Source organism: Papilio machaon, chromosome 19 (genome assembly GCF_912999745.1).
Source record: "Papilio machaon chromosome 19, ilPapMach1.1, whole genome shotgun sequence".
In the NCBI taxonomy this organism is placed as follows: domain Eukaryota; kingdom Metazoa; phylum Arthropoda; class Insecta; order Lepidoptera; family Papilionidae; genus Papilio; species Papilio machaon.
The window spans coordinates 4,300,138-4,321,208 of NC_060004.1; the positions used below are offsets into that span (position 1 = coordinate 4,300,138).

The 21,071-nt window shown below is 34.4% G+C and overlaps 1 protein-coding gene across 1 annotated transcript; it reads left to right on the top strand.

The window, feature by feature from the left end:
- The first annotated feature begins 428 nt into the window (after window positions 1–428).
- On the top strand, window positions 429–19,900 carry LOC106715190. The gene is made up of 20 exons (XM_045682508.1): window positions 429–580; window positions 2,271–2,403; window positions 2,498–5,037; window positions 11,082–11,220; window positions 13,215–13,564; window positions 13,724–14,089; window positions 14,194–14,332; window positions 14,549–14,700; window positions 15,050–15,188; window positions 15,424–15,605; window positions 15,928–16,063; window positions 16,252–16,416; window positions 16,515–16,603; window positions 16,689–17,174; window positions 17,341–17,457; window positions 17,565–17,631; window positions 17,861–17,961; window positions 18,036–18,206; window positions 18,412–18,556; window positions 18,666–19,900. The coding sequence occupies exons 1-20, from the start codon at window positions 466–468 to the stop codon at window positions 19,837–19,839; spliced, it is 6,906 nt and encodes a 2,301-aa protein (XP_045538464.1). The 5' UTR covers window positions 429–465; the 3' UTR covers window positions 19,840–19,900.
- The last annotated feature ends 1,171 nt before the right edge of the window (window positions 19,901–21,071 follow it).

Genomic DNA, 21,071 nt, shown 5'->3' on the forward strand with positions numbered 1-21,071 from the left:
GAATGGTGTATAATTTTATCCTATAAGTTAAGCTTTAGCAAAAACTATGCAATATCAAGTACAGATATATTTTAAATCAATTTTTTATTATGTTCTTAGGTACAAGCATATTGTCGGTCCGATTAACCAACTTAAAGGTTCACATGAGTCGCAAGGAAGTGTGCTCTGTCTACCGGAGCGAGACGCGAGTGGTCACACCCAACGAAGATTTGCAAGCTCTGCGCCCACAACATTAGCAAAGTCAAAACCGAGTGGACGTCTTCATTGATCCTTAATATAAAAAGTTCGTTGACAGCCCGTATCGGATTAACATTGTCGCTACGTACATTTGGCGGGAAATTTTTGACTTTTGTGACATTTGAACATTGTGTTTGATATGTAACGAAGTTAATTTCATAAAGTTTATTGAGATTTTTTATTGCAATATTCTTCGTATTAGTTTTAAAAATGTTTTGTTAGTTTAGTATGAGAATCGCAATGTCGCTTAGAATGTTATATGTCTTAGTTGTATGTCCGGTGTTACTCGTATCTGCAGTACTTACATTGACCATCGACTCACAACTTGGAACCTCTGTTGAAGGTATATTATTATTTTTTAGTTTTAGATGCGAAAGCATTACGGTTTGAGACGAATATTCTACTACTCAACAAAATTAAACGAAAACGAGAAAATATCGGTATAAAAAATCGTTGTGGACTTTTATTAAAAAAATAGGGGATAAAGGAAAGATGTGAAAAATACATAACATAGGTAGTTTATATTGTAAATACTGAAGTATGATGTCCTATGGGGTCGTTATAATTCTCCGATTAAAACATGCAACGTTTTCATATTTTTAGCACGGTTTGTTAAAAAAAATACAACAGTTTGACAATTACAATTAACATTATGGGTTCATTAACACAATCAAGACATTAAGAATGAAATGGAGAGTATGGGTATTTCACAGATCTAATTCTAACATTTCTAGTCCTCGGCAATACCTATTTTTACTTTTTTTTTGTAGTTAATTTCGTCATTTAATACCGGATTCATAGATGACCGAACTTGCTCTCTTTTTGCTTGTCTGACCTCTATATTTACTAGGATGTATTTTTTAAAGGACGAGGTAGTTAGTCATCTTTAATTATGTTATTGCTGACTTAAATGTGACGTCACTTCCTGTTCATGTTACGGATCAAATCTTCATTATAATTATTGATATTTCGGGTCAATTTACTTAGCTTGTACTTTTTATCAATTATCTTAATCTAAGACGATAACTTAATAACAGTTTACTTATGTAAAATGGAACAACGAATAATGTTACGAATTTTCTTAAAAGTTCAACTTATGTTTCGATCATCAGATTTTAAAAGGTTTTTTTTATTATATTTTTGTGAATGCTTTTGTTTCTTATTTAAGAATGTTCAAGCTATTTTCTGTTACTGCGTTCAATATTAATAGAAGAAACAATTGTTAAAAAAATTGTACTAATCGTTGATTTCTGAGACCAAGTTCCTCTTATTAAAAACATTATTTTATATCTCTGAATTGTCAAAGATAATGAGAAGGATAACGATATGTTTTAAACATGGATTTCGGTCTCAGAAATCAACGATAAATCATTAAACCTTTTTAGTACTTGTATATTATGTTTTTTTTTTAACATATTATTTTAGATTCCAGACCAACGTTCCATTAACAGGTTTTAATCAGGATAGTAATTGTACCACTTATTTATCTTCAAGTAGTATTTAAATAACAATGTTTAATATTTATTTACGAGAAAATGGCTGGTTGAAATCTTGTTAGTGAATCTGTACACTTTACCGTAAGACGCAGGACGCAACGAGTTAATTGAATTTTATATGAAAACCAGTTTTATTCGAAGTACAGATTAACTGTATATGATTCAGCTCCGTCCCAAGATTGTATTATTTGAAATAATTAGATGTTGAGTTGCCCAACTTGAGTGTAACATTGTATGAGTGATGTGAACCAAATATCTTCTGATTAAATACTGTATTGTGACATTGAGTATTGTAATTTAATATCAAATGTTAAGCATAAAGTAGTCATATAAATTTGTACCAAATATCTAGTTTTAATTACGAATAGGACATTATTCTTTTCTTTATTATGTTAAAAGTACTAAACAATTTTCAAACCTTAAGAATATTTTCAACGATGACTCTCTGGAGATTTTTTCATTTACATTATCATTTAACATTTAAATAAATACTCCGGTTCTGATAAATCTTATAAATTTGTTTATTTGTATTTTCAGATTGTTTCGAGCGTATTTCCATTGGGGAACATTTGCCGCGAGACGCCATCTATCGTAACATCTCAGAATTAACAACAAAAGAATGTGAGCAAATTTGTAAGCAAGACAAGCAGTGTCAATCTTACGACTATGGGTAAATAGTCTCTTTGTATACCGTATGATGGCGATATTCGCTATATTTTCGTGTATTTTGCTCTGATGTTAATGTTGCTCTATTTTTCTTCTAGTGTTGGAGCAAAGGGTAATGCTACGTGTAACCTGAGCACAATAAGTGAAAAAGATATAAAAGACAAAAGTGTTCTTGGTCGTCATCCCGATTATGATGTCTACGTTCGAAGATTCCAATGTGAACAGTCACCACCAACCCCAATACAAGCTGAATTTGATGATCCTGATGGATTATTACACAGACCAACATTTAAACCAGCCAGTGATCCAAAAAAACCTCTATCGGACGAAGTGTTAGATGATTTAGGGTCTTACAGTAACAGTGATACGAGTAAAAAACCAGCATACAATAATGAACGACCTGACGATTACGATAATTCAAAACCCGACTATGATAGTCCACCAAGTTATGGTTTGCATAAACCTCAAGATGTTCCATATGCAACGGAGAATCCGCAAATTAACATATCGAATACAAGACCTGACCCATATGATGTACTTCAGTTTCAAGACCAGTATGGCCGACCACGACCTCAAGGTACCTGGAGACCAGAGGAAATGTATGGTCACAGACCGGACGACTTCGGTCCGGACCCATATCGACCTGAAATACCACAGTACCAATACATAATTAGACCGAACAGAAAACCACATCAATCATCACGACCCGAGAATGACGATGGCTATGGAAATAAACCTGATTACAATGGTAAGCCTGACTCTTATGGACAAAATATTCCCTCAACCTCACTTGACAGACCTTATAAACCAAACAAACCCAGTAATACTTACCCCTCAAGGCCAAATGATAAACCAAATTACAGTTATAACAGTCAATACGCTAGCAATTATGGTAGCCAATATCATGATAATTCTATTTACTTAGAAATATATGATCCACCACGAACATATAAGCCACCAAGTAAGCCAAATAGACCAGGGTATGGTATCAATCAAGGAGACTATGAATATGGACATCTTGGATATGGTTATGACACATTTACTAGTCAAAACTCCTATTCACATTTACAAAACAGTCAGTCGCAATATTACGGGTCAGGTATATTAAATCAGGACAACAGTTATCGACCTGATCCAGAATATTCCCTCAAACCAACGAAGCCATATGATATACAAGATGGTTACGGTTCTCAATCTTCAAATAACCAAAATAGTGGAGGGTATGGATTACTATCAACATCAAAACCTAAACCTAATAAAAAACCAAGCTATGGTGGTTACGGGACACAAGGCGCGACAGATAGTTATGGCAGTTCTGGTTATGGTTCTGGTGGCAGTGGCTATTACAGTAACAGTCAGTCATTTGTAGGTAGTGAGAACTATGAAAGTAATAGCCAAAGCCATTACGGTAGTAGTCACATACAAAATGAAAAACCTCAAAACAGTAATCACGGATATGGAGGTGATAGTCAAAGTAATCAAGCGACTTATGGTGGAAGTAGTCAGACATCAGATAAAAAACCTTATAAGGGCCAAGGTTATGGCAGTAATAATCAAAACTATGGCGCAGATCAAGCTTCATATGGGTTTAACAACAATGAATATGGTGGTGGCCAGACAACAAATAGGCCGTACGGTAGTGGTCAAGGATATGGTAGTAATAGTCAAAGTCATTATGGGAGTAACCAAGGTTCATATGGAGATAAATATGGAAGCCATCATGAATATGGAAGTAGCAATCACAATAAACCAGGTTACAGTGATGGATCTTCCAATGATAAACCATACTCGAGTAGCTTAGGATATGGAAGCAGCAGTCATAGTAACCAAGGTGCATATGGTGAAACAAGTCATTCAAGTAACATACCTTATGGAGGCAGCCAAGGGTATGATAGTTCTAGCAGTAGTTACGGATCAAGTAAACCACAAGGCAGTAATTCTGTTTATGGTAATAATAACAAAAAACCTTCAGGAGTAAGTACCTCTTACGGAGATGGATATGAAAGTTCTAGTGGATATAATAGCAACCATGCTTCTTATGGCGGTACACAATATGAAAGTAGTCAGGGATATGGAGGTCAAAACACTTATGATGGTAATTCGAACTCCTATGGAGGTACTCATCATTCTAATAAACCTTATGGCGGCAGTACTTCTAGTAAGCCTTATGGACCAAATGAGGGATACAATGATCGTCCCGTTTACGTTAGTAACACTGAGGGTAATGGTGGTTCTGGTTACGACTCAGCAGGCTACGGAGGTCAGACACATAGCTCAGGTTACAATGCCCGGCCGTCACACAAACCTGACCGACCTTCAAGTAGCCACTCTTACACCAGTCAACATAACTCTCAATATCAATCTCAAAATTCATTTGAATCCATTTCAAGCTACAACAGACCAATAGATGATGGTGGATATCGCAAGCCTGGTAACCAATCAAGTTATGGCAATGGATATGATCGCGATAGACTTAATGTGAAACCGGTTTATGAATATGAGATAGATCGACCAGATGAGGCGTCAGGTTACGGCAAACCTAATGGGGATGTTATAACTACAAGACCTGTGGCTGTTGGTGACTACACAGGCAAACCGAACTACGGACGAGATCCTGGCGGAGAGACATCGTATAAAGGTATGTATAAATTGATTTTAACGTCGTACATATATAAATCTCAATAACAAATAATTTATTGATCGCATAGCGCCTTGAAATTTTTAGCCTGCAATTTATTCAAACCTAGCTAGATGCGTAGCAACCAAGTATACATATTTTCAGATTTCTGCCAGTTATCTATGTACTTTGTTTCTATTAGAATTGTTTTCTTAAAATGCACTTTGAAAAAGTATAAAAATATTTGCAGCATGCAGGATAAATTGTGAAAGGAGATAAGTAATACATTACGACTGGTAATTATCTGCAATATAACCAGATGTCGCGAGGAGAAATGTTCAGACTTTTAATTAAATGCAGGAATGCAGCGCACATGTCTTCCTTGTGCACTTTCTATATTACTTTTAAATATCTTTATTAAAATTTTAATATATCCCTTATGGTGCAAATATGGTAATACTGTATATTGTATTATTAAAGGTAATAGAAAGGTTTTTATGAAACAAACAATTGGTAAATATTAAAAAAAAAACGAGGTGCCACTAAATATTAAATAGTCTAGATCGATTCTCTTGTGTGAAGCCTGGGTGGGTCTATGGTGGATGTAACATAAAAATTGCAGCTGTTTACTAGTTAAACTATTCTTTAATGGGATAACCTTCATAATCCACGCCTATTTTAAGCTCAGCTTCCATGTTGACGTAAGGTCATGCCCTGCGGTCACCAGACGGACATATTATAATGTAAATTAATTGTTATTTCACACAAATGATTATGGTGCGATAAATTCTGAAACAAAAACGCGAGGTTGATGAATTATGATCGCAATCGGTAAGCGTTGACTTCATTTTACAGTATAATGTCAAATTTTATTTTGTTTCCGTGGTAGGTTGAATTTACGAATTGCAAAAACATGTATCATCATCAACAACCTGCCCCTATCACTATGGAGGGTCAGCATTGTATGTACTACTTTTCCATACATCTCTATCAGCCGTCATTTCTGAATTCAACCCCTTCTTACGCATATCCTCTTTCACACAATCCATCCATACTTTCTTTGGTCTTGCATAAACATGGTTTAAAAGAAAAATATCGTTGAAAATGTTCGCTCCCATTATATTGGCATTTTTGCCCGATGGACAGCTTTGATGGATGTTTTTTACGCTCACATGTTTCATTATTATCTTCTATAACTTATACTGCTTGAACGGTTTTGAAAAATGAGATGTCATTAGATTCAATTTTTTTTTCGGATGTAGACAAATTTATTGGGTGTTGATGTAGTGCTTAACCATTCCTGTAATATATCTGTATATGTCAGTACGCAGGAAGTAATTTTGATTACACCTTAAATTGTCACGCTCAAAGCTGCGACTACGAGGCGTGATGGTGATAGACGTGGTTCTTTTGTTCCAAAAAATCTGATTCAACTGACCATTCTTGACTATTTATGTTCTAATACTTTTTATGACCTAGAAATTAATACTTGCTCACATATTTCATAACAACAACTAGCCTCAAACTTAGGATACTTTTGAGCTCTCCTTTTATGTAAATTAAGCAAAAAGTTTACGTGAAATAATGTACAGTGCTGTTGTTCAAAAATTTTTTTACCCACCGTAACATCTGTATAATGGAAGGTCCAAACAATTCAGCTCGAGCCTACCGTTTAAGATTTGCTGCTTGTTAAATTACACGTGGCCCAAGTTACAAGTATAAATAGATATGGTTTTATTAAGACAAGCATTTTTTAAATTCATATGGAGTTGGCTAGGAAGCTTAATTAATACCGACAATTGTAGAAGCCGGCAACATTAATATCTGTTGCAAGAAGCTGTGGTCAGCTGGACCGGAATAATACCACGGCCACACACAAGACAGGTGTAAAATTAAAGTATTTCCACGTGTGGATCGACTAGTGTGAGTGCCGAAGGCCAAATTTTAGTCCTCTTTTATTCTTATGATGTGAATTTGGCAGAGGACGGGAAGCATAGGTAAATCCTTAAAGTGAAGCAGTAAATTTTGTAGTAGTACTCTTGTAACTTGGTACATTCTCCTACGATAGCGATCTGGTATCTCAGGATGTTTAAATCATTGTGTACGAAAACTTATTGTTGAGGTTATATCATATTCATGTAGCTATTTGTAGGCGACCTTCGCTATTATGCATTATGTTTTATTGAGGTTTATCTCATTTGAAAAGATCGTTTAATTTTTTTTAACAATTGTAATGTACTTAATTTGGGTAAATTGTGTTAAATTGTCTTACAACGAAGATATAAATATTTGAGAAAAACAGAAGTTTTTCATAATTTATAAAGTTGATATTTTACAACTTTAGCACTGTTCATCTGATGTTTTGGATGTATTCGTCTGTGGCAAGTAATACTTATATGTAAATGAAGGAAACGAAAACATGCAAGCGATTTGTTGTCATGTATGTAGACTGAGAGAAATAATCGAGATTCTACTCTTATACATAATTGCGAATGTTTGGATGGATGGATGTTTGTTTGAAGGTATCTCCGGAATGGCTTAACGGATCTTGATTAAATTTGGCATAAATGTAGAGCATAGACTGGAAGAATACATAGGCTATTTATTAATTTTTTTTAATTCCGCGCGGACGGATTCGCGGGCGACAGCTAATAGTTATTAATATTTAGATAGATATTGTCCAACACCAAATGAACTCGTGCAGCTTTGTTAATGTTACAGTTTAACTAAATGGATACTTAAGATAACTCTTATTAAACAAATTAAATAAAGTTTTTCTGTTTTCCGCGAAATAAACCGATTCAATATTTCACTGTTAAAGTATCTCAATTGTTTTAGATAATTGAGTCAGAATTTTTTGCACAGTGATGTCATAAAATACATCGGTTCCCCTTATGAAAAATTAAAGATAAATCTTTGCCATTGTCTGAGCAGCCTTGGACTGAGAAACAATGCTCTTGATGGCTTTAGGAAGCGTCCCTTTTATAACTTCAGCTTCTATGGTTTAAGTGAATTATGTTTTACCACATTATAAAAATCCGCAAAGAACACGAAATGAACCAAACATTATGTTTTAACGAATGTTGTTCAGAAACTAATTATTTTAACGTATGTACAACGAATAAGCTTAATTCATATAACGAATAATATAGCGTCAGTTTCGTAGTTGGTAAGCGCTTGATTGGACCGGACCGTAATTTATACGTTAGGTTGGAACCCCACCTCACATGTACATTCGAAAATCGAAGAAGTGCATGTGAAGTCAACCAGCCCGCAATGGGCCAGTGTGAGTGACTATGGCCTACTCATCCCTAACTTAGTATAGTAACTTAAGTACAAGTTATTCGGTGGGGATGTAATATGTAAGCTGACGACAACGATAACGAATAAAAAATGCGATGCGTACGGAAGTCTACATTTATTAAACATCAAAATTAAAGAATATTTTATAAAAATATGAAAAAATTATTTCGAAAAAAATCGTTGCATACCTACATAGAAAGGAATGTTATTTTTAACATTTTTATTATTAGGAAAAAATGGACAAATTTTGTAGCCGTATCACCTTGCTATGTATGTATAGGTAATTATTTCCTGTGATGTATAATCACAGAATTATTTTATGATGAACCAAGGTTATGCCGCGTTCTATTGTTTTATTTTATTACAATTATTTTTAATGTTTTACCATTTAAATACGAAAATATTATCCGTAAAATGTAGACTTTACAAATAAATAAATATACTCGAATATGTACATATAAATAGACCACATAATAACATAACATTTAAATATTTTTTTTTGTTTTATGACCAATGAGCATTTATTACAAAATGCAAAATGCGTGTACCTTATTTTCACATGCGAGCTACAATGGTCGGATATATTGAGGTTTTGCCGCGAATAAATCTATTTTTTTTAACAGACAATAGGGCGAGTGCCGGGGTTATCAGGTGTAATCAATGTGACGTTAGTTTTGTGTGGACATTCCGACAAGTATGTTTATTTGCGAATTAAAAAAAAGTATGGTAAAAAATATGTAATATATATCTTACTAAACTTATAAATACGAATGTTTAGATAGATGGATGGATGAATGGATGGATGTTTGTTTGAAGGTATCTCCGGTACGGCTCAACGGATCTTGATGATGGAGTCGCGGGCAACTGCTAGTAATATAATACAACAGAAAAATCATTTTATTTTATAGATAAACTAGATGACATATATAAATTATGATGAACAAAGAATGCTGGCAGTTCAGCAGCGGCAGTATTCTTTTTTATATCAATACTGCAATAATTTTGTACGTATTTTCCTTTCTTTACAAAAAACTGTCAAACATCGTGTCGGTCAATGCACCGTTCTTAGATTATTTTTTCTGATGTTTTAGACATTTTTTTTTCTTGAAACGGTACATTTTAAACTGCTTTAAAACTGTGCTGATAATCACAACAGTAGTATTCAATCATGAACCTTTCTGTAAAGTTTTAGTTGCGTTTAAGAGACGTTAGTGGTTTTACTAAAGTTATCAAGTGTTTACACTAATCTTGTACCATTTAAGCAGATTATCCACATTAGTTTTTCTTCAGAGTTGCATACGCATATAAACTTATGTCAGACAATACTTCTGTTCAGTCGCGATATGTTACGCGCTGTAACCTCACTGACCCACATACCACGGAACATACTGAACTACGAAAAAAATAAATAAAATTAAAATTAATTGAAAATGTTGGATATTTATTGAAAATTAAAATAATAATTTATTTGTGTTTACAGTGGTGTTAAAATTTAAATGACAACTTTGAATTTGTGTTATGTATTTTTATATAGTTTTGAATTATGACATCAAAGTGCAGTGAAAATGTATGTGTGGACATTTTTCATTGTTTGTTTGTGTGTACATAATATAGTCGGTTCTCGGGTTATCGTTGTGGAAAACGCTCCAAGTAGGTATCAATTACATGCGTGTATTAAACATTTAAATTGCGGTGAATTATTTTTGATAACTCACAATATTAAGAAGATCAGTAAAACCTCTCTTCTGCGTATAACTTTTATTGCAACACTCAAAGTCCTTAAGTGTTCTCTCCAGTCTCTTAGAGTGTCTACTAAATCTACACTAAGAAGTACCCCTTAATGTAAAATTAATGACTCTGAAAGCTTTTAATTCTTTAGAACTTTAAATTCAAATATGAATCTAGTTAATATGAGAGAGCATGTCCAATATTATGTAAAATAAGTTGCATATGTAGAAAAACTTATTCTACCTAATATTGTTTGCTTAATAAACTTATAAGTATCGGACGAAGAAAAATGAAACGGCTTTTAAGAGACAGTTCAGTTATTTATTGGTCTTTCACACAACATATGACAGTAGGAACGTAATCTTATTTATAACATTCTCGTGTCAAAATGTTAGTTACCATATTCCTTCGAAACGGCTTTTTATGAAATTTTATATGCATATTAAGTAGGTCTGAGAATCGGCTACTATCTACCTTTTATACCCCATTGAGTTTTTTTTAAACTGGGCGCGGAAGGAGTCATGGACAGTAGAGTTATATAATATAATTTTACGATACTTTATCGAAGTTTGGTTACTTAATGTTTCCAGAGAAATAAGTGATAAAAATTATGCAAAAGCATTTAAGATATAAAAAAATACAAAAAATTATATAATTGTTGTTTATCAACATAAAATATTTCAAGTGAACTTTAATTTTAATTAATTTATCTTTGTACCTTTTTAAAGATTTGAACAGTTACACAACTCGTTTTTTTTATCGTTTTGTAAGTTTAAGGTTTAAAGTAAGTTAAAAAGTTTATGTTAAAAGACTTTAGGTTTGCCATTTTATTTATCGAGTAATGCTATGTATATTTTTTAAGTAAAGAGTTTATTTTATTTTTTAATACATATTTTCAACAGGTTTATTTCAAGCTGATTTACATATTACAAAAATATTTATTTCTTTGCAATGTATTATACAGATTATGTAATATTACAGTAACTGTTAGCGCTAGTGCTAGTTAAAAAAAATGATTTATTTTTTATCGACAGCATGTTTTCGCCGGGTTTTGGCGGGAAAACGGACCTTAAGGAGTCACGTCAGACGCGTGGTGAACTGCGAGCGGCTGGAAGATTGTCAGAGAGAATGCGCCATCGAGAAGCGTTTCCATTGCGAAAGCTTTAACTATAGGTTAGTACAATTATATATAGTTGTACCATAATTTAATGCTGCACCCACAGTCGTTAATCGGTCACACAGGTGTCCTTATCTTACAAATATTATATATGCGTAATTTCGGATGTTAGGATGGACGTTTGTTAAGAGTTGTCTCAACGGATCTCGCTGAAATTTGGCATTGTAGAACATAGTCTGGAAGAACACAGAGGCTACTAAAATTTTAGCGTGAACACCACCGCGGGCAACAGCTAGAGTATTAAACAAAGAACTTCAAATTTATATGCTATTTGAAATCGGATAATTTAATTTAATAAACATAATGAGACGTATGAAATATGGTTTTTATGAAACATTTTCTTGCGTACACGGTGATTTAAAACAATAATAAAGTTTTATGATCATATTTTTATGTGTTAACACTCCCACGAAGTTTTCGCATGATTGTTGTCAGTTTCCTGATGGCAGCTTTTGCGACCTTAATTTTGAATCATAATAATTGACCCTTACTGCAGTTACTTTGAGACTTCGCAGTTGAATTTGACAGGATAAATATTTAACAGTTAAATGTTGTTTTGAAATTAATCTTTGATTACCTCTCACCCAGCTAGGTAGATAACACTACGGAGAGTTACTATAGTCATACTCCCTGTATAATAGCAATATTGCCATCCCTTTCGTTCTCGTTGACAAAACAGAGACATCATGCTCTTATACATGTGTTATGACAGACGAAATTCAAGTATGAAAGCAGGTTAGATAGGGAATACACTAAGCCTAAGTGAAAGCTAGAAGTAACTAAAGGTCAATATAATTTCCAACAAATTGTGTTTTCAGTTGAAAGACATATCTCTTACCGGGTCTCATTAGGGTTAGAAGTCAAGGAAAATTACCTATTAGTTATAATTTCATATAATAACTTGATAAATAGCATCAGTTGCCTAAAGTGGGATTTATAAAATAAAGATAATGTTTAATGTTATGATTATAAGAGATTTTACCATTCTTGTACACACTAATTTGTATATTTCAATAGACTAATTTTTAACAACGATTAATATAAGTTATTTTTAACCCCTTTGAAGATGTCTTCTACTTGTTTGTAGTACAGTTTTGTATATGATTGTTGGATGCAGTACATTGCGTGATATGTTAGCCAAAAGAGATGTACTCACGGAATGGCTGACGGCCTCGACGCAATCAGCACTAAACATCTGCATTGTTGTCGTACGTACCGCCCTGCCGCGTCACCTTGCGTATACTACTGCTCCAGGGACTGACTTGGGTCGTATTTAAAAATGCCGTCTTAATTTAATATTTCGATCGTATTTAATCCCTAATAATCATGCATGTAGATAGGTTTATAAAAATGAAGAAAGTAGTGAATGAAAATCGCATAAATTCAAGGATTACATAAAAAAAGTTTGTAAAAATACCTATATTCTGTTACATCATGGCACTGCAGTCAAACCAGAAAATTTGAGTTACTGCTTCAGTATATATCAAATAATAAGTAATAATAATATGTTGCAAGGATAGATTTGTTTTGTTTCACAATTTTTGAGTTACCTATATTTATTTTTATTTTGAAATTTTTATTAAGATGTAAAAAATAGATTAAATTATAAGTCCAATACGTCCCTGTCAAATAGGTAGTTAGTTACATGCAAATAGTCATTTGCATGAAGATGAGATAAATATCTGCGTACAGCGTAGCAGTGGCCTAAATATGTGTGACTATGGGTCGTGCTCAAGGTTTTGAAAATGACGTTATTACACGCCTATAAAACTAGTTACAGTTTTATTCATATTTTATTTTACAATATCAAGGTTTTATCAGAGTTACTGCCACATTCAGCGGAGTTTAATAGCTGCCTCAGCTATTCCACCCTCAAATGTGATATCTAAAACTACACTAAGGGGCGCGCTTAGTGACCAATTACCGACTATCTGTGTGACAATAAGTGTTTTATATTGATAAGTGTATTCATTACATATACTTTTTCAAGGTTGGACCCAGCTTTCCGAGGTAAAGGTCTTTGCGAACTGATGACAAAACCAATCGAAGCCTTCGACCTTAGAAGAGATTTTGTTGAAGACAAAGATTATGATTTCTACGAACTAGACCGGAATAGCTTAGAGCCTAACTGCCCAGATACTCTCAAAGGACCAGGACTCTTACATTCGGGTTTTTTATCCAATAAGAGGCCTGGTCATGATGTTGATAGATGGAAAGATAGAATAGACTGGTACGATCGGAGTTCTCAAAGTGAATATGAAAGACATTACAACGAAAGAAGAAGGGTTGTTAATTCTAATAGAAGATATCAAAACGAGGTTTTTGTACCTTATCAAATAGGTAAGCAAAATCTCGTTCAAATGATTAAATGTTAATATATCGGTGTGTAAATTTTCTAAGACAAATTCCTAGTTCAATTGTTAACTCTACCGGTTAATAACCGGTAGAGTTAACAATTGGTACCTCTTTATGAGGATTAAAGTTTTATCACGGTTTTAGGAGTTAGTCGCAGTGATGAAGATTCAGAAAGTGGGCGACAATATGGCGGTGCCTACGGCGGTCACAATTACTATAAAGATAAAACCGACTATAGAAAATCATTCAACCACTGGCAAATATCCGACGAAGCTCACCGATCTAATTACTACGGCGTCAAATCTCATAGCTTAAATTCAGATTTCAATTATAACAGTTTACGGAAAGACAGTGGTTGGGAGAATTCCGGTTACGGATATGGCGCTTGGAAGAGAGGAAGGTGGAATAATTCATGGAATGGTTATGATTATGGAGAATCGGATCATTACAAATATAATAAACCTCCTGTTTACTACGAGTTGGATAGAATGGATGGGCCACCAGCTAAAGGTACGTTGTTCCGAGTTATCTTGTGACCGTAGACACAATAATATAATTCATTGTATTACCACCACTAGATGTTATATTACCATTAGATGATTTATTACCGACAGATTGCTCATCACGTCGTCGGCCTGGAATGTCGCTTGGAACAGGCGCCATCCGTCGATCTCTATTCGCTCGTAATGTGGTCGAATGTGAAGCCGCTTGTTTTGGCGAAAAGGAATTTAAATGTGTTTCCTATAGCTACAGGTAAATTCTATCTTACTAATATTATAAATGCGAATGTTTGGATGGATGTATTTTTGAAAGTATCAAACATTTAAATATTTAATTTTTGGTAATAACTTACAAAAAAGAACATACAAGACGAAAATGTAGCAACTTACTTAGAAAACCATTTAAGAGCGATAATCAAGACCAAAACAAACAACTAACAGCTCTAACATCTAAATTATTTCTTAACAGATATTCAAACGGCCGTGGTTCTGACAATTGTTTCCTTAGCGAGCGTCCATATCGCGGACTGGACATGTCTGCTGACAGCGACTCGGATGTATACGCCATGCCTCAGGACCAGGGCTGTGCTACTGTCAGCAGGACGCCGTGGGTGGAGAGCGGTAAGACACGACTATTAATTACTTCTTTTTGATATCAAAATCGACTAATGTTTTATACCTATACGTTACGTTTACCTGTTTTCTTTTAAAGAGCAGTAAGTTATTTGTAATAATATTTCAACTATTCCTATAATAACTTAAAGGGAGTAAAATAATTTATTTTTACTTAAAGTATAAAATAAGTGTACTGTGGAAATTTTTTCATTCAATAAAAATAAAATCTTTTTCTCTCTTATTTCCCGTTGTTATCATCTAATTTTAAGCCATCTTACCATAATTAATAAGATGCATAATCATTTATCTATTTTAGGGACGGTAAATGAGTTATAGACATATTTTTGTTCCTCAGAATGTTTCTGGCATGTGCGATCTGAGTCGGCGGTGGCCGGCAGTGCGGCCCGCACCTCTCTCACTGTAACTGGGCTGGGCGCCTGCGAGGCGGAATGCATTCGTGCGCATGCCTTCTTTTGCAGAGGTTTTAGCTTCAGGTACACTGATTACTATAATTTTTTTATACCAATACTAATAGGTTGAGACTCTTATTGCCGGAAATCAAGGCAATAGATATGTGGACGATACGTGATGGTTGCACCAGATTTTCACAACTAAACAAGTTTAAAAAAATATCTTTAAACACAAATATATTTAAGGTTCCTAATATTTAAAAAAAATCTAATCATTTGGTCCTAAATATCTATTCATCTGATCATATGTACATTTTAGGTTCGATTCCCCAAAGATTGGGGATGACTTGGAGAATTGCATTCTGACGTCATCTCCGCCTACGTCACTAGAAATCGGTCATGGACTCCGTACTACGGCGGGACATGAACTGTATGCGAGAGGAAACTACGGTCGCGGCTGCGAACCCGCTCTGTACGATGATGTGCAGCATAAGGATACAGGTAAACTTTCGTTGCTTAACTCGGATTTGTTTAAAACTGAACGCATGATTGTACATATAAGAAATTGTTTATAATTATATGAAATATAAAAGAGTATTAGTTTCTCAAATCATTACACTAAACTAATTAAGATCCTTGGGAAATAAAGAGATAAGTCAGTGCTTCGTTTCGTTTGTCCAGTAAGGTGTCATAGGCCCCAAATCTATTAACCTTATACTTTTAACACGCGTTGATGAGGCCCTCGTTTATTCACGTTCTCGGTTCTTAGTTTGTTGTTAGCTTTTAAAATTATATTAAAATACCAATTGATTATACCTTACAGAGTGCTTTTTAAAGTATGACAACGCTGCCAAGCTCAAGGGTACTGCGGTCCGCGGACTGGCGAGAGTGAAAGACGAACAGGAATGTGATCGGGCCTGCACCGACGCTCCATTCACATGCCTCAGCTTTTCTTTTACGTAAATAATGATAACATGTTTTTTATCAACACGTAATATCACGATTAGCAAGCAATAGATAGTTATGGAGCAGCAACTACTCATATTGCTTGATTTCTTATACAATGAATATAATGACAAAAAACTGACCGGCGATTTCTGATCATTTGAGATCAGAAAAATAATACGTTTTATATAAACATTTTCAGAAAAAAAGCACCTCAAGGGAGAGACAATTGTCTTCTATCAGAGATCCGTTTGTTCGATTTACAACGAGGTGTAGACTATGAGCCTTCGACTGATGACTGGCTGTTTGCTTTCGACCTGTTCAACGAACGCTGCTGGAGGAAGGTGCACGGAAAACAAGAGTACGAGTAAGATATCTATGTTTTTTACTATCAATTGCATAAATTACAAAGTAAGCCTGTGTTATATTTGCTAGAAGAAATAACAAAATATATTATTTTTCCAGTACTCCAAGTTTCGAATTGCCGCATCCAATTGCTCCGTCAGAATACCCACCGTCTGGTCCAACCGGTCATGATCATTCAGGCCCATCAGGTGCAAATTCATTTTATTATATTTTGGTCGTAATTTTAAATTCAATGAAAAACTATTTAAAAAGGATAATATTATTATATTTCAGGCCCGTCGTACCCATCTTCTTCAGGTTCCAGTGGGCCTGATTTTAAGCCTGGATACCCAACAGGACCGGAACCACCAATTAATAAACCAGGTCATTCCGCGCCATCTGGCCCCGGACATAAGCCCAGCTACTCTCCAGGATACGTGCCTGATACAGCTCCTTCGGGACCAAGTGGACCCGATTACAAACCCTATATTCCTTCTAGCCCTGGTTATATAGAACCTTATGCTCCTACATTCAAACCTGCTTATCCACCTCCCACTTATAAACCTGTAATACCTTTACCTCCTCGCAAGCCGTTACCTATACCGCCAAGTGGTTCCGATTACAGACCGGCTTATCCGCCATCACCTCCTAGCGGGCCTGGATACAAACCCATTTATCGCCCTATTGAACCGAACCGACCGCCATTGCCTCCAAAACCGGAACATCGACCGGGTAGTAGTAGGCCAGGATACGAAGGTGACAGGGAGGAGAATGGAGGATGTAAGTGGAAATACTTTCAGTCTTGCATATTGCAGCATTTTTAGATGTGATATCTAAAAATGCTGCAAAAAATGCAATAAATTAAATAAATATTTATCCAGAAAACCAACTTGCACGTTCTCTGATTCTATTCTAGAATTTTTTTAATATAGTTTATTCGTTCCAGTGCTCATGTCTTGGCGTCAGTACACTGTGTCAGGGTTTCCGTGTCGTAGAGGCACGACCTGTGCACAAAATCACATTGCCGGACATTGGGCTTGCGAACCCGAGGGTGGAGAAATTGGTAAGAAGCCATGGACTTTAGAATAAGTGGACAACTAGAAAAGATGTTTTTAATTACAGTGAAAATGGAGAACGAAATCTTATGATTTAACAATATTTTTATTTCAGGATCATGGGACTACTGCTGTGCTCCAACTCATCGCTGCGGGTACAGTGAGGGATTCAAGAAGCCATGGTTAGCTCATATACGAATAAAGTTTGATATTAGTCAAAGTGACGTAAAATACATTAAATTAGACATTATTTTATACTTTCTGTACTATCACTGTTGTTATAAGTAAAGATAATGTAGATAGTACAACGGATACCACAACATACCTTATACGTGTTTTATACATAGGAATAATTATGTCAATAAAATAATTAGTATATTCGTTTTATTTTGAGTGTGTTTAAATTTTTAGGTGCTACGTGGGTCCTACACATGAGCAATGGCGTCCGTGCAGTGAGAAATACTATCCTTATTTTAAACACAAGGTTCCCCATCCCTCGCAAGGACAAAGAGGTGAATAGAATGTTCTTGCAGAATAAAAATTCGACTATTTATAAAATAGTTTACTAATTTTATTTTCATTACAGAACCTAGTTCATCACAAGTTTCAGGACAATGGCGTGATAGATCTGGTAACATACCTCAGAGCGGAGAAAGACCTGGACCCTATCTAGCGGATGCGGATAGATCATACTGGGATAATTTGTATAAGAACGGCCCGAGAGCTTACTACGATAAGCATGGAAATCCATTACCAGGTCGACCAAGTGATATGTTATTTAAATAATGCATAACAAAAGAAACGCGTTATAAAGGAAAGTTTTACCAGACCTTTAATTTTCGCATTAACTTTAAAATTTTAGTAGTACAATTAATAAATTCTCAAATTAAGCGTGATTAAAAAAAAATTATGACATAATTTCTTTGTTCTTAATAACTTGTAATTTGTAATATTCATTTTAGGTTATACCCGCGTCCCAACTGAAGAAAGGCCAAGAATAAAATACCACCATAACCAACCTCAACCAGGCAGTGGAACTTGGGTACCTGTTCCAGATTTAGGTGGTTTTGACAACCGTGTAGTCCCTGAGCCACTTGGAGCTCCTAGGTGAGAAGCAGTATACAATAGGATGTAGCAAACAAATTAATCATATATATTCGCAATGAAAACATTTTTTTCTGTAAAACTTAATTGTCCGTCACATTTTCCATTTCAGATATTGGCCGGTTGCGTATCTTCATAAAGGACCGCCTCCCAATATGACGTACTTTCGATATAATGAAACTGATCATACCTCCTATGATAGATCTCAGTCTCGAGAAAGTGAGGATGGTATAGCTCTACCAACGGAACGTTCAATAAACGAGTTCAAAAGAGTAGACGTCATCAGATCGAAAGGTACTGATATAGAAGGCAGAAAAATAAGAGACGAACCAACAGATAACAAAACAGACGTTGACGAAAATATTTTGGAATTTGACAATGACACCACAACTACAACAAGTACAACAACAACTACAACAACTACAACAACTACGACAACCACTACAACTCCTAAGAGTAATTCTTATAAATCAAATAACGATAGTGAGGTTATCAACAACCAAACAGATACCAATACAACAGAGATTCAAATAAGTAAGCCAGATAATGTGGATACAAATGAAGAATTTGATAACATTAAAGGCATAGATGGGAAATTAGGAGATTTCTCTAAATCAATAGAAGTATTTGAATTAGAAGACAGAAGTAAGTGTGATAAAGAAACTGATTTCAAAACTTTAGAAGCAGAAGAAAGACAGATTGAAGCAATTGGTAGACTTGTAGCTTCCAGACGTGGTGGAAAGCTAATCCTCGAGAAACGATCGCAAAAAGATTTGGAAAGCAAAAACATTGCTGTAGATAAAGACTTGTTGGAATTTAATTTCGGAAATAAGTTTCCTACGACCGAACGACGCGGTATCATACAAAGAGTTAGTAAAGATGAAATAGACAAGGAAAGATTTACCAATGACAAAAGCTTAGAAGTAAGTGAAACAACTTTTGTAAGGCCGCCTAGAATTCTTAGTACAACTGAAAACATACGAAAGGCTATTGTTAACGGAAAAGTATTTTACGACGCCACTATAAGGGAACAAAGAGATTTAATAACTAATGCGACAAGAAAAGCTAAGAGCCTTAAATTGGACGAAGCGAGGGGTCCATCAGTTATTTCTACTAATTTAAATACCAAACGAAAAACTATACAACCAAGAAATGTAAATCCAATTAGAAAAGTAAGACGAGTATTTAGAAAGCGGTATAACCCAGAGGAAGTTAGAAAACGATTATTAGAAAGAGAAAAAAACTTAAAATCATCAGATAATAAACCAAAAGTGGAAGAAAAGTAGTAATTTTTTCCAGCATTGATGTTAACTTAAAACCCTTTTCCGTATTATTTTCGATCGAGGTTACCAATTATCTAAGAATACATAATTTATTTAGATATATGTTGCAATAAAATGAGAACGAATAAATTCGTTAAATTTTATTACGTAAGATTGTCATTAAAATTGTATCTTTCGGAGGAATAAATCTAGGGAGTACTAGATTTTTTTATGTGTAGGTGCTTATAAAATTGTCAGTTTGACCTCAAATGTATAACTTTTGAGTTGAACTGACGATGCTTTTATATTTAAGGTATTCGTAATATTTAAGTTTTATACTTTTTAGCATTCTATAAAATTATTTGTAAGAAAATGTTCTTTCCTTTTTATTACTACGATATATGTTTTACAGTAATATGAAATTAAATCATAAATTTACACAAATTTGATGTACTGGATAAAATGCGATACAGCCTAAATTTAATAATGAAAAACTTACTTAAACTTAAACTTACTTAAACTAACTTATTGTTGTAGAAATAGATACTTTTCTTAGCATTACGCGTTTTATTTAATATCATGTATGTTCTTCCTTAAATCTCATTCCACAAATATTTATACCTTTGGCGGAGAATGTTAATTCCCATACTTTTATATATTTAGTATTTTCAACTTTTTTAAGTATCTGTGAATTTTTAAATGCAAAGTAAGAAAGCAATGAATGACTGGAATGTATTACAAATGTTTAACGAAAGTAGATAAACTAAAAAGTACTCACAAATGTGATAGAAGTCACACCTATCAAAAACAAGAACATTAAAACTATGTATTCATTGCTATTTATCAACTTGTAACTTGTATTTGTCCAAGTCAGAGATTTCTAAACTTATTTTTTCTCGTAGACCCATTCTAAGCTTTTACTGATTTTTGTGAACCCTTTGCTTATATTACTTCTTTAACTTGTGAACCTCAATTTATTTCAGTATCATACACCCCCACCGGGTCTTACTTAGACCCCAAAAATCCACCTGCGCCACTTTGGGAATCCGGTTTAAGTTGTAAATATCTGGTAAAACTTGAAGTATTAGATGTAAAGTGTGTTGAGTTTCCTTGAAAGCATACAAGATGAGTTACAATGTCTCCAAACAGTCGTACATAATAATTTAAGCTCAATAGAAAGTAAACGAGGCAATGACTCAGCTGTGACTTACGCACGTACCAACAAACACATATTATGTGCAGTTAGCGCATTTCAC